The sequence below is a fragment of the Opisthocomus hoazin genome, chromosome 8 (assembly GCF_030867145.1).
Source record: "Opisthocomus hoazin isolate bOpiHoa1 chromosome 8, bOpiHoa1.hap1, whole genome shotgun sequence".
NCBI lineage: Eukaryota > Metazoa > Chordata > Aves > Opisthocomiformes > Opisthocomidae > Opisthocomus > Opisthocomus hoazin.
Window position 1 is genome coordinate 48,452,041 of NC_134421.1, and position 12,318 is coordinate 48,464,358.

A 12,318-nucleotide genomic window follows, 5' to 3' on the forward strand; every position below is an offset into this window, starting at 1 on the left:
AAACAGAAAGAGTTTGTATTGTGGGTAGGACTTTGTGACCTGCTTTCAAAGGTGCCAATACCTTCATCTCTTTTTAAAACCTGTGAAAAATAAGAACAACAGCTTTATTGCTATGCAGGGTTTTCTATGCCTGGAAAATACTAGTATAAAGTCTGTAAGCATTTTTATGGTTCCATTTAGTTTATTTTGAAAGAAGTGATTGAAGCTGTCTTTGTTTCTTTCTATAATGCTTTTTCTATGTGGGCCAATTATTCTCACTCATTAAAGTTCATTAAAAGTTTAGGCTTGTAGAAGTTATTCTATATTGCTTTGGCAACAGTACTCAAAATATTGTATTGGTATATACTATCTGGGTATTTGAGTGAATAGTGCTTTGAGTTGTTTCCGCTGCTGGCTTCTAATTTGAAGATGCAAAATGTGTGTTATTTGGTTTAAAAAACAAGTAACTACCAAAAGTGACAAGTTTCAGTTTCTCAAGGTTAAAAAAAGGCAAAATGATTTTGTTCTTCACTTGAATGACTTGTATCAGAAAAATAATTCTGTACCATCTGTTGTTTGGGTTTGGGTTTTTTTTTTTTACAATAAATTGTTAATCAGCACTTGAGGAAATTCCCCAATCTCTTCAGTATCTGATTAGGCACAATTTCAATCTTTCTGTGATAAAATATTCATTTCTGTGACAGGGATGATAACTTTTAATGGCAATATTGTCTAAAGATTTTCTAATTGCCAGTAGGAAAATATGCAATTTTGAACTATTCTAGTTCTGTGTATCAAATCTTTTGCAATTCAAGCAATTTTTAAGCAGTGTCATTTTCCTTTCATTTCTTCAGCGTGATTAAGATTACAGTGGCATAAACAAGGAGATTCTTTTGCCTGTTTAATGGCCTTGTCGTCCACACAGATTTTCTTACAGCTTTAGAGAGAATTTTCTATACAAATCTAGAGTCTATCCATCTCTGTCAATATCTATTTATTTGACAGAATCCTGCTGCAGAGATGCAACAGGGTTATTTGTATCTCCTTGCTCTCTTCTGGATGGCCTCATCGTTCCCATTTTGCTGAATTAACCTTATCTGTTAAAGTGACTGAAATTGAAAGTTCCTCTGTGCTGACATATAATATACTGGAAATTGCTTATGCGTGTGTGTACTCTTTTGGAACGGTTCATAGAAGTGATCAGTGAAAACAAACCTGATGAACTGGTGTATAGGAAGAAATGCCAGGCTATTTGTGCAGATCAGTTTTTATGATGGTTATCATACAAAGAGCTTGGGAAACAGTAACGTGGTAACAGTTATCAGTGGGAGTTGCACTGCTCAAGATTCTTTTTCGACAAATGCATATATGAATCTCAGTAAGAGACTATAATAATGTGAACAGCAAACTGCTAATGCAGTTCCAGCTATCTGTAGACATACTGAATATCAGCTGGCTACCATGAAGCCTCCTAGAAATTACATGACAGCAGTGCTTCAGAAAAGACCAATCCAATGACAGACAACGCCCTGAGAAGTCATTTAAATTTTTACTTTCTGCTACCACTCTATATCTTTGAAACACAGCTGAAACACAGAGAATGTTCATTTTCTTAGCCATGATTTGAACTGATGCCTTGAGTCCTCCGTTAGGTTTATGGAAACAGACTTGAGAAAAGGATAGCTAAACTTGCACGTGCGGAGACACCCTAAAAACAGATTTAAGCTTAGAAAGGCCATGCTCATCCACCCTTGAAGGAAAACCTTCTTAATTATGTAATATCAAATTGTAAATAAAAGAGTTAATAAAATTTGAAAATTAAAATTTCATCTGACAAGCACTTAAAATTGATTGGAACCATTAAAAAATTGAATCATTGGATGCATTGAGGATGCATTTAAAGATCTTTGAAACCACCAGATCTTTGAAAGATTGGAACCATTTAAAAATAAATTCTATCAAGTGTTTGAGAATCCCTATTGGGAGATACCCTGTGAGCACAAAACACCCTGCTATTTGCAGAGAAAGACATAATCGTGCCTCTAAGACCGTTCTGTGCTAGCAGTGGCTGCGCAAACCCAACCTGTCACAGATGCCTCTGACTTCTGAGGTTCAGCTCCCTTCCTCAACTTCTACGAGCGGTGATGCCACGCACACACACACGCTCCCGCAGCAATGCCACGCACATGCGAGCACTCCCGCGGTGGTGCCGCGCACACGCAAGCACTCCCGCTCGCACAGCGCCATTTTGTGTTGCCCGCCTCAGTGACCATCCGAGTCAAGCTCTGAGCAGTCCCTGCCCCAGGGGAGAAGTAGGCAGCACGTATCCGCAGCCAAGGTCTGGGGCCCCACATGCCAGAAAAGCAGTGTCCTCAGGAGTCTGAGGCACAGTCTTGTCCCAAGTAGTTCACATTTAAATGGTCATTCAGATCTAGCATCCCTCCTGGTAAACCAAAGAGCTGCTGCTGCGTGCTTTCCTGTACAGATACAGACACTGATTAATTCAATGGCTTAGCCCTATCTCCATATATAAAGTCTGTGTTCGAAGAAGTGCAGTGTCTAAATTACAAATTACAGTTTTAGGTTGAAGATCTAAATGCTGTGATGAAAGGTGTAAATTAAATAATCAGGTTAACGTTGAGTGACGGGACCTTTGTCTGGAAGTTTGAAATAGTCATCCCTTTTTTCATTAACAACAAGTGATAATTAACGAGACATGGTTATTAACATTAGGTTTAGTCATGAAGGCTTTCACTGCTGATGCAGAAGCAGATGGAGTGCCTATTTATGAGTCTTATTACAGGTTAAGTCAACTGCTATGAATTTGTCTCCCAAATGTGCTAAGGGTGTAATTTATTTTCAGCCACAATTAACTTGTTAAAGATTAAAGATACAGTGGCTCAGTAAGGGATAGTGAATGTGTGGCATATTACGAGGACATTTTAAGTACTGCTTTAGATGTGAAAGCCATTATGCTAATTAAATTCGTTTTAGCTCAATCTTTTCTCAAGCAAGGAGGTGACAAAACTCTGTGATGTTAGTCCATAAACTTGATATATGAACATAGTTCATAAGCAGTAGGCATTAGGGAGGGGATGCTTTTTGGGTCTAGAGCTTTAATCGTAGAATCATAGAGTCATAGAATGATTTACGTTGGAAGGGACCTTTAAAGGTCATCCAGTCTACCCTCCCTGCAGTAAGCAAGGACATCTTCAACTAGATCAGATTCTCAGAGCCCTGTCCAACCCGACCTTGAATGTTTCCACGGATGGGGCATCTACCACCTCTCTGGGCAACCTGTGCCAGTCAGGCTGGTTGGCGTGTTTGGTTGGTGGGTGCTGTTTTTAATAAACACAGTACATCAGCATTCTTGGCGCCCAGCAGGCAGGGCCAGACTTTCCAAAAGTGTTTAGTGATTTGAAGTACTTTGATACTTGCCTACCTCTTACAGACATTTTGCACATAGTCCTGAGACCAACTCTTGAGTATTATGGCTAGCATTGAGACATCCTCTCTCACTTCAGCAGCCGCTAACTCTATGGGGTGCTAATGTTAAAAATCAGAAAGATGTTCCCAAGCACATCCCAAATGTGTTCTTGGTCTGCATCCAGAACTGCTATTACTAAGGATAACCGAGATGGACAGTCTTTCTCGAAACACGTCGTGCAAAGCCAGCGCTCCTCTATGACCATTACAAAAATGCTTTTAGAGGATTCTAGCTGGACTCTGAATTTAATTCTCATGTGAATTACCAGAAATATTTTGCATTCCACAATTTTCCCTTTGATGTAGCTGTCCACTTGTGGTTTAAGAGACTCTGCATTGTACGCAGACAGAGAATTCCCAACACATTCTGAGAGTATGGGCATGTTTCCCAGAGACTTAATTCAAATAAGCTTACCAAAGTGTTTATGATCTACATTAATGGTTCTGGAAAGAATTATAATATCCACATATTCCCTATCTATTTCTCAAAATAGCCTCAAAGTTTCATTTTGATTATAACGATTATATGAGGAGTTTTATCCATGCAGTGGTACAGGAACAGTACAGAGGAATTTGAAACACCAGAGATTACACAAAATAGCAAAAGATCATATAATAGCTTCAGCCAACAGCTTTAAAGAAGCAGAATCTTATAAATATAAAATGAGATTAATATTTTTGTGATGCATTATTTCTTTTTAAATTTAATGATTAGTGAATAATATTTCAAATAGATTAAGTGACCTGGAGTAAAGATTCCTATTAGCATGTCTAATCATATGGAGATTTTTTAATTAAGGAGGCTTTTCAGTGCTTACAGCAGCAGTTGGTTGATTAGTGCATTGAATAGCTTGGACTCTTAACAGACGCTGTTCTTATTATCTTCACATCTGGATTACAGCACAGATACAGATAACATTGTGGGTCATAGTTAAGGTTGATTCCATTTGTATTCATCCTTCTGTGTTTTTGCAACAAAGCTAGCATCTCCTGGATTTATAATTCCCCTATTTCTGTCTGTCAACTTCAGGAAGTCCGCCTTGGTTAAGGTGTCCCTCAGTGCTGCAGTTACGGTACGAAAGAATCATTTAGCCTCAGTCACAGCAGTTCCAGAGCCACCGTCTTGTCTGTCACAGGGCATGTTGCCTTTTCTTGCAGTTCCATGTCTGCAGTAGGATCTATCAATGAATTACCAGAACTGATCTTGTACACTGCTCCGTCTTCAGGCTAGCATAACAACATGAAAGGGAACAGTAATTATGTGTGCGAACTTGGATAAGCAAGGAAGACAATAGCATTTTTTATCCTTGGAGTTCTTGTGTAGCGTCTAGAGTGTCTCCTGACACAGAGTTCCTCTTCCAGCTTTCGCTATGTCTGATGTGTGCTGCATCTTCTGCCTCTGGCATAGGTAAAGGTGCATGAACTATGTATTATGCTAAGTTAATGCTGTATCTTCAAGTTGTATGCATAACTTAGTGGTGTGTTGGGGGAATATTTATATTATACCAGTAGTATTTGACACTCCATGAAAAGAGGTTTTCAAAACCCTGATTTCTTTCTTACTCAATAATTCCAGAATTCCAAAAGGTCTCAGATAATGTTTTATTTTTTGCAATGTTTATTTATGTTTCCTCCCCCCTAGGAAATGTTTCCAGACTGCTCACTTTTATTTAGAAGATAATACATCGCCTCGAGTGATTTCTGCTCCCCCAGCTCCAATCTTCCCAGTCTCAGGTACTTTATGTCAACTGTTCTGTAGGTTGGTGTTTGCTGTTGGAAGATGCTGCCTTGTATGTGTCCATATGAATTCTTCACGTACTGTAACATCTGTAAACCAGAGATTTGTACACTCTTGTACTAATAAACACAGGTGCACTTGACAGAGGGAGAGACTAGTGTTACTAACATTCTCTCTTATAGTTAACGCAGAAGAGAAATATGCTCATCTTACAGAGTTGTCTCAAAGATACGCTGTGCCTTCCAGCCATTTGAGGTGTAGCCTCACTAGAAATGGCTGCTAGCGTAGCCATCTGAGCTACACTAAATAGCTCTAGTTCACTGTCACGAAGCAGAGGATTACACCAGCAACATATTCACCTGTATTTCTGCCTTGAATTTTTCGCCTAGGCATAGAACATGACCTGTTCTTTTTACCAGCAGGACCAAGATATGCCTCATCTATCTGCGTTTCATTTGCAATTACAGCATTTTCTTTGACTTACAGATTTCACTAACATAGTTACTACTGCTACAGTTCTCTGTGAGCTGCTCATGAAAATGATGCACAAGTGCAGAATATTATTAGCATCTTCTGGTTCCATATCCACCACCGTTATTTACAGAAACTGTTTCTTTTCTTTCCTCCTTGAAGAGTATCAGAGGAGCATGTTCAGCCCTCCCAGCTTTTTCAGTCTCAGTAGAATGAAAAGTACCTTAAATAGATTAACTCTGCAGCAGATCCCAAGCCACGTTTTCACCCACAAGAAAAGGATATCTTGTTCCACAAGTAATGCTTTTGCAGACTGTGCTGTTGCACAGGGGGATGGGTTCCCTTGGAATGACTAAGGGAAGCAGAGTCAGCCCTTGTGTAGATGACTAGTAAACACATTTAATTAAAGAAATCCCAAACATTAGACTTGCGTTGTAATGGAATTGTAGGCATCTTTAAATGCCTCTTGGATTGATTGCTATTGTTACGAGACACATAACCTTTTTCTAAATGGTTAATAGGCAGGGATATAGCTTGATTTCGGAAAATATGTGATTATATATGAATGTCAAGTGGCAATCATTACAGGAAATCTCTGCTTTTACTCTCTATCATTAACTATATTGCAGTACAATTGTTTAATTTTCTTGCAGCTTTTCCTGACCAGGTCACCTGAGGGAGATAGGGTTTTCCATTGTCATAAGACAGAATTGCACTTACAGTTACTCTGAGTGCTTAAAATACGTGTTTTGATGCTGGAGGTTTTCCTCCCAGAATACTGATAAATATTAACTCAAAAGTGTGTCTAAGTGACTGAAAGATACATAAAATATTTTATGGAAAAAGATGCAAGCAGTGAGGAAATATTTTTGTTTCATTTTGTGTGCAACAGACTTCAAGTGAGCAAACACAAATGTTTCAGCAGTGTAATTTTGCAACAATTGAGACTAACTGTGATATAATACTGGCAAAGAGTGTAGAGCAGGAAGAGCATTTTGTAACTGCAAAGTTTAATTTTTTATTATGACTATGACTAAAAGCACTCCACAGATCTCATTATCTGTTAGGTTTTCCTTTTGTGGGGTTTCATTGACAGCAATAGCAGAATTGCAGTTATTCACAGAAAATGCCCTGGCACTTCACAGCATAAATCAAAGATGCATTCAGAACTAATAATGAATTACAGGGTAATATTAGGACCCACTATCAACCTTTAAATAGTTTCAAGTGATACCTGCCATCCAGATATAAAATATATTCCTGGAGTCAGAAGTGATTGAATTGGGAGATTAGCACTGACAATGAAATAAGACAATAATTACGTCAAACCTGAGATCTCTTTCTCCCTTACTGTCCTCCCTTTTAGGGTCACTTACTTTCCCTTCTGGTTTTGTGTTTGCATATCATTAGAATAAACACTTTATGCCAGGTTTCATCTCCAAAGTGTGAAGATAGTGTTACACATTTGTTCAGCTGCTCTTAGGCTTGACTGAATAAATTCACTTTATATATTCAGATCCATTCATGTAAGTGGAAGACCAGATGGATCTCAATACAAATCAACAAATTCTTGGTAACCGAAAGCTAAAATTATTAGGTGGCCTAAATGCTGAACATCTGTTGATGTAAGTAACAGGTCCCTGTTCCATATTTCTGATGTGTCTTTCTCATATGAAACAGTGATGAAATTACAAATTGTGAAATAAACATACTTTCAATCCATGAAAGGCTTTAAAAAAAAAAAAAAAAGAAATTATTCTTCAGAACCAAAACTAGCTGAAATAATGTCATCCTTTAGCAGGTAATTAACAGAACAGATGACTTTGTTTACATAGCGTATTTGCATGAAAGAGAATATTAAAAGTCCCAAAGGTTTTTGACATGATCCCTAATGAATGTTCTACACAAGAATGTTTTTCTGTATTTGTATAAAGTAAAAAGGATATGTCCTGAAATATAAACATCAGATGGAAAATTCAGACTCAGTATCAGGACCCGGAAGTTGCAAGAATCACGTTTATTGGTTGAGAATGTAAATATTGCCTTTGTGGGTATCCAGAAACTCTTAAATCTTTCACTTAAAACTTGAATTATAAATCCTGATGTGAAAGTTTGCAGTCAGTACTCCCGGGATTAAGCATAAGATTATTCTCAATAGGTAATCATAGAATCATGGGGAGAATGGGGCAAAATATCCCTACTGGAAGTACTCACTGATGCAGTAAAAGATGAACATTAGTTGTTGTTTCCTTTAGATACCAATGCAAACATGCAACACATCAACTAAAATCATACTACCGGCATAATGCTGCATTAATTTAGTAGGTTGGGACTACGCGGCCAGTCCATGTACTGCGTCAGAGTCGCAGTGCAACATTAATCAGTCTCAGGTACCCGGACTCCTCTGCCTGATGGTGCTTTCTTTACCAGTGTAGTTCAGGGCCCCGCTCCTGCCCTCTCCCACTGAACATCTTGTAGCAAACTGCTAATCCTCCCAGTTCACCTGGACTTCACAGGTAGTTCTGAGCACTCTTCAGTTTACAGACAAGCTCAGCATCTTGCAGAGTCAGCACCTTGATTTTGGGGCCTTAAAGACAGAGCGAGACCTGGCTAGGCATTTTCTATATCTTCCTTCAGAATTGCAGTTTAGAAATGTCGAAGTGTTAGAAAATGATTTGAGGAACATTGACGGTGTTAAAGAGTTTTTATTTTTTTGGGAGTTGTATATGCAAAGTTCATGCCAAAAGTTTTATTTCAGGATGTTGTGTGGATTGCCTACGTATAGACTTCTTTATATGTCACTGGCTTTTTGTTCTTCATGAAAATATTTTTTGTCTTTTCCCACCCCTAAGATGATGTTGGAGCAATTCCAATAAAGCATTTTCCAAAACATGTTGCAGATTTACATGCAAGTAATGGTTTTTCTGAAGAATTTGAGGTATGGCTCTATGACGTCATCTTCCTTCTTAGCACATACAAATAACGTTAAGTTTAAATGCCTGGAAACAAAGAACTGGGCATTACATTCTGGCTTGGGCACCAGTTTCATAAATGCATGTAAATATGAGTACTGTGAGCCCAGTAAGGACTGTTTGTGCATAAAGGCTGGGGAGATTTATAAAAGCTAATGGGACTGGGACGCAAAGGGGAATGTTTACCACTGTGATAAAATACTAAATGATTGTGTCAATAAACTGCAAAGATAATCTGCATGGTTTATCAGGTATAAGTACAGATCTAAAGCTTTTCCAACACTAATGCCAATTGAATTTTGCAAGAGCTACCCACATTTGCTTATTCCATTGAGATAGAAAAAAACATGGAAGTAGTTATGAGTAAATATGGGAAGACTTCTGATTAACAGGGGAGCTAATGTAGTCTTCATGTGCGGCAGTGAAAGTTTTACAGTTCCTTTCCTAAAATATATGGTTCGTAAGAGGTAGTTCAAAGCTTTGAAACATATGCTGTTATGTTACTGTCACCGTAATGTTCCTGTCACCATGTGTAACTAATGAACTTCGTTGATTTTCACATCATATGCATTACAAGCAATTTAAAGATAGATGTGTTCTAACTTGTCACATAAAATAAACATTATAAACCCAAAATCTAATTAAAGCTGTGCTATTAAAATTCTTGACAAGTGATTTCTAACAAAGTCAGTCAGTTGAGACGGAAACACATGTTTTAATTGATCTCTATTAATATAAAATATGATTGTAATATTCCTGCTGCAAAAACAATACTGAAAGTAAAGAAATTCATAGTCTTGCATCTTTTGGTTTTGCTTTTGTTTCCCCAGCCAATGAATTGTGAGCTAAGGGACCAAAAATTCCATGTCATTCACCTAACTTTCTTCGACAGCATTTCTTCTCCAATTCATTGAACATTCAAATATTCGTCTGATTGTGGCACCAAACTTGTAAATACTTGTGAATGGCCAGTACATGTTCAGACGTTACTGGCTGTGTGTAAATGCAATGGTGACAGAGTTCTTTCACCATTTGTGAGGAGAGCAATACAGAAATCAAATTGTTCATCCTAAATTGTTCTTTTCCTAAAATTGTTCTTTTCCTAAATTACAGCAGTGATCCAAAGACTAAATATGCTGTGTATCACTGAGCTACACCTACACCATCTGAAATGTTTCATGCTTGTTTTAACTATTGCAAAAAATTCAGTGTCCATATCATTTCTTGGAGATTCTTTTTGGCTTTACAGACTACCCCAGAATTAGTTTCCCAGTCTTTTGTCTACAGGTGGGGAACTTAGAAGATACAGACAGTTGAAGTACAGTCATTGTCTTTGCAGAGTCAGCATGCATTTGGAGAGGAGAGTACAGGGGTGGTTCAGGTTTTTTATTTATATTGCTATAAAACAACTCATATTTAAAATCTAGTTTTCAGACTGGTAACCACTTTTCATATATAAATATATTTAAATAGCTGAAGGTGAAGATGATTAATATTAAAATCAATCCTAAAAAGTGTTGGGAAACATTATTATAGTACTTTTAGTTGTGGCAACATATTTCCTACTTAACACCGTGGACCTTATAAATGCTTGAGTTTCCTGACAGTTACAGTAATCAATAAAATCAAATAAATTAATTTTGTGAGTTTTACAGACTTTGCACCTGTCTTTCTCAGGCCTGTCTCTCCCTGCATGCAAGCACTGGGTTCCTTGCGCAGTTGCTGGCAGACGCTGCAGCGCTGGCCTTCACCAGGGTGCCACAAGGCTGGCTGAGCAGCGCGCGCTCCTGCCCCAGTAGAGGTTTTTCCAGCTGAAAGCAAAGAGAGCAAAAGCATTCCACAGAGAAACTAATGCAGTTATAAGGACCAGTGTCAAATCCTGCGAGCAGTTAAATATATAGATAATCTGGCTAAAGTCAGTGATGTTGCTCATATGTATAAGCTTTCACCGGCCGAAGGTCTAACATTAAGGCTAAGTAGAGGAAAACAGATCCCAGTATTTAACAAGAAAATTGACTCTTTTTTCCTTGAAGAGTTAAGTAAAAATATTCAGCTTTGTTGTTATTATGGAGATAAGTATTGCATGACCATAACTGTTTTCCATATAGTAATTGTGATTTATATAAACACTTATATCCATTTGTTCTGTGCTGTGGAATTTGATTTTTTTTACTTTTTTTGCATTCATTCCCTCATTAGACACTGAAAGAGTTTTATCAGGTAAGGAATTATTTCACTGCATTTTTTTTAGCAATGAAGTAGTTGTAAAATATCATAGATAATTGGGTGTAAGGTTGTGGTTATTTTTTGTGCCGACTTACTGTATTTATAGACATCTTATGTATCTTAATACTTACTAAAGTAAAATGTACTTTTTTCAGGAAATCCAGAGCTGTACTGTAGATCTAGGTATTACATCAGACAGCTCTAATCACCCCGACAACAAGAATAAGAATCGATACATAAACATTGTTGCTTGTAAGTAAATGCGTCACTTGGTGTTTTGTTGAAGAAATTCTGATAGACAAGCATAGATATATATGTTATTAGAGGAAAAGAAAAAGTACCTCTACACTGAAAGCTCTGGATGCTGTTCAGCAAAATGCTTGAAGAGAAGTAGCATGAGATTTCACATCTCTTCAAGTTAGTCCTCTGGCATTCTGCTGCTGCGATGAGCATGTGTTAGCAGGACATATTCATCTCTTCAGAGATCACCCAAAGGGAGCTGGGAGATTTCATTATAATGCCATTATAAAGCCAAACAAGCTGTGTTTTGATTGCCAAAATTAATCCATCGTTGATCTGGAATAACGATGATTTATCCTCTCTAGGAGCTTTATGATCCCTGGATATATTTACTGTCATAGATAAATAGAAATGTACTATTTTTACGTTGTATTGTGCCCTGCCACAACGTAATAGATCAGCTTCGTTAGCCAGGACACATGTTTTGCCATTGCATTGTCCTTCTTCACAATCCCAGAGTTTTCTTTTCTGGAACACATCTATTCAGTTTTGTTAATATCTCTTTGAAACTCTTGCCTCTGGGCTCCTGATCATTTTGGTGGCGTAACGTATTTTTCTTAACTCTGTGTAGTATTTCAACTTTGTTCTGATAACAAGAAGCCCTACATTAAATACACATTCAGCATTCAGCATCACTAGAACTTTATAGAAAAAGAGACAGAATGAGCCCATCTGGCAGAATACAGTGTAAACCAGCAGGAAGAAATCCTATTCCTCCTGGCTGAAGATACCTCTAGAGGGACAGAAAGTCGGGGATTTTCCTCTACCACTCTGTGCTGGCACCTAATCATACAAAAGGTGCCAACCCAGGGGCTTTGTTATCAAAGAGCAAAGCTCAAGCAGCTTAGGGTAGCTCAAGTAGCAAGAATTGCCGTATGCAACTGAGTGAAGTCTCTCTAGTCTCTGCAGTCAATGCAGGCTACAGAAAGCTTCAGCTCTCTCTCAGGCAGCTGCTGCTGAAGCTCTTCAGCTGAGCAGCTACCCCAAGGTCCCATCGCTTTCCAGGCTCAGGGCTCTGCTCTCCTTGACTTGGAGTGACTGTGCCCAAACACTGGTGCGTGCTGTCGTCTGAGACACCCCCGGGCAGCCAGGACACTCTGCAGGCTTGGCAGGCGTGACTCTGGTCCTGCAGCAGGCCAGTGCCCC

At 38.3% G+C, this 12,318-nt stretch overlaps 1 protein-coding gene across 6 annotated transcripts in view; it reads left to right on the plus strand.

Annotated features, from left to right (window-relative positions):
• PTPRZ1 (protein tyrosine phosphatase receptor type Z1) overlaps nucleotides 1-12,318 on the plus strand; it is a 143,528-nt gene that overhangs the window by 114,466 nt on the left and 16,744 nt on the right. For 3 of the 6 annotated variants that reach the window (XM_075427680.1, XM_075427682.1, XM_075427685.1), the window contains exons 14-17: nucleotides 5,108-5,199; nucleotides 8,527-8,612; nucleotides 10,846-10,866; nucleotides 11,028-11,124. In XM_075427680.1, the coding sequence (XP_075283795.1) occupies nucleotides 5,108-5,199; nucleotides 8,527-8,612; nucleotides 10,846-10,866; nucleotides 11,028-11,124 (296 nt within the window). The remainder of the gene's footprint in view (nucleotides 1-5,107; nucleotides 5,200-8,526; nucleotides 8,613-10,845; nucleotides 10,867-11,027; nucleotides 11,125-12,318) is intronic. The other 3 variants (XM_075427681.1, XM_075427684.1, XM_075427686.1) reach the window with 1 other exon arrangement.